Source organism: Oratosquilla oratoria, chromosome 22 (genome assembly GCF_046742065.1).
Source record: "Oratosquilla oratoria isolate Oo_2021 chromosome 22, ASM4674206v1, whole genome shotgun sequence".
Taxonomy (NCBI): Eukaryota; Metazoa; Arthropoda; class Malacostraca; order Stomatopoda; family Squillidae; genus Oratosquilla; species Oratosquilla oratoria.
In genome coordinates this window covers 28,956,934-28,959,433 of record NC_134798.1, presented here as the reverse complement: position 1 = coordinate 28,959,433, position 2,500 = coordinate 28,956,934, and the positions used below count along the sequence as shown (strand labels likewise).

General features: G+C 41.6%; 1 protein-coding gene across 1 annotated transcript in view; it reads right to left on the bottom strand.

Moving 5' to 3' along the window:
- The window catches only part of LOC143037456 (uncharacterized), a 48,823-nt gene that overhangs the window by 10,411 nt on the left and 35,912 nt on the right, over nucleotides 1-2,500 (bottom strand). The window contains exon 10 of the mRNA XM_076205702.1: nucleotides 2,206-2,285. Coding sequence (XP_076061817.1) covers nucleotides 2,206-2,285 — 80 coding nt within the window. The remainder of the gene's footprint in view (nucleotides 1-2,205; nucleotides 2,286-2,500) is intronic.

Below are 2,500 nucleotides of genomic sequence, written 5' to 3'. Positions count from 1 at the left end.
GAAGCGAGTAAATGCCTTGGTGGATTAAAAAGTGTAATGAGAAATAGACATTTGGGAATGAATGCTAAGAGGAGATTGTATGAAGGAGTGATTGTGCCGACAGCACTGCACGGGACAGAAACATGGAACATAAGAGAGGAAGAGAGAGGGAGTTTGAATGTGTTTGAGATGAAATGCCTGAGAAGTATGATAGGGGTTACTAGGCTAGATAAAGTGAGAAATGAGGAGATGAGGAGAACAGGGGTGAAAAAGGAGTTGGGAGATAGGGTTGATGAAAAAGTATTATGATGGTTTGGACACATGGAAAGAATGAGTGAAGAAAGATTAGTAAAAGAGGTGTGGAAGGCAGAGGTGGAAGGAGTGAACATAAGCGGTCGACCTAGGGTGAGATGGGTTGATGGGGTAAAAGGGGCATTGGGAAAGAGGAGAATCTCTGTTGAGGAAGGACGGGAGAGAACAGAAGATAGGGGTGAATGGAGAAAGATTGTGTATGGATGATGCTGTGATGCATGATGGGGAGTGGGTGGGGGATGGGGGATGGGGATGGGGGGGGTGACGAAGTATGTATGAGAAATAAATTGACGCAGCCCGAAAGGATTTCTCCCCGTCTTCTTCTGTTCAGCATGAGGGGACGGAGAGGGGGGTCGCCGAATTAATGAAGCGGCCTTGCTGTGGATGTACTGTGTCTTGAGACACTGCTTCTGACCCAGGGCAGTGGACAAGATGCAGAGATGACCCGTCATACAGGAGGTGCCAAGATAAGAGGGAGGGAAGAGGGTGGAGGGGAGTGGAGTATGTATTGGATGGAGTGGGTGGGAGTGGTTTCTATGCCTTTGTCTCTTGGCTACCTCCCGTGTAAGGGAAAAAAAACTTTGCTATATGATGTATGTACTTATGTACGAGTATGTATGTATGTATTATTATCATTATTAGTAGTAGTAGTAGTAGTAGTAGTGGTAGTAGTAGTAGTAGTAGTAGTAGTAGTAGTAGTAGTAGTAGTAGTAGTAGTAGTAGTAGTAGTAGTAGTAGTAGTAGTAGTAGTAGTAATAGTAGTAGTATCATCATCATCATCATCATCATCATCATCATCATCATCATCTCTACCAACATCATTATGATCATCATCTCCACCACCATCATTATCATCATCATCATCATCATCATTATTATTATCGTCAATATTATTATTATCATCATCATTGTTATAATTACTGTAACTCCCTATCATTCCTTATTGTTATTGCTTAGACTGCAGCGTTTCTCAACCAGGGTTCCGCGGAACCCTAAGGTTCCGCAAAAGGTTATTGCAATAATGTAATATAGACATCATCCTGTCTAACCTATTATTACGATGAAAATAAAATGAGAAAGATATGGTACGTGTTTTTTTTTCCCGCAGGGGTTCCTTGAGACATCAGGCAATTTATTTGAAAGGTTACGCAAGGGTAAAAAGGTTGAGAAACGCTGGTTTAGAGTGTCATTGGCAAGGTGTATGAGCGTTAGCGGAGAAGATGATGAAATGAACAGATAGGGTAACTAGGAAGGAGCAGCGTACGGGTCACGAGACGAAGAGGACACGCATGTTAAGTGTTCGCAGTCAAAGAGGTTATCACACTCAGTAAAAGAGATTATCACATCGGTCTATTTTCGGCGGTACCGCCCACTTCCATCACTTCTTCCGCCGTCAAATCTCTGTGGTAAACTACCTTGCTTTCTCAACAAAATTGCATAGATTATAATTTGATAAGCTGGAGGAACATGATTTTCCTCCAGCATATCAACATCCTTCCCGAAAGCTACGAGCTGCAAATCTGCTCCAACAGTAGGAAGAGGCGTATGATAGGATCAAGGGCTTTAGCTAGGGTGATACAGACAAGGTCATCATATTAAGACAATAGGGTAGGACTCGTAGTAATATGTTTAATTTCGACAAATGTAGATTTAGAAAGGAAACAGATAAGAAATGGTGTACCAATAGAGTGGTTAACGAATGGAATAGGCTTAGTAACCATTAAGTGAGCGTTGAAACTATCGGTTGTTTTAACATAAGGTTAGATAAGTTCATGGATGGGAATGGTAGGTAGTAATTGGCGAGGAACTGCCTAGTGTAGGCCTTATGGTCTCTTGCAGTCTCTTCCAATCTCATGTTCTTATAGATAGGCTTTATGGGCCGTGTTGCTCATGTATAGAACGAGGAAAGTCTACCTGGTTCCGGAGTTCGGCTCCCACTTCCTGGGATGATTCGGTCTCATTACTTGTGTCCACATCTTGCACCTCCGGTACCTCTGCAAGAATGAGTCGTTATCAAAATTTCTTCAAGATATCATCTACAAAATTCTTCAATTTCATGACACATTCTATTGATTTTTGTTCTGATTATTTCTCTTGGCTAAGCAAGGAGAACTTATTCTCGACTGCTATGCTTATTTTCTGTTTGCAATTCTCAAGTATTACTAGATCATAATCCTTACAGAGTATGCAAAATAGTATTTGAGAGAAA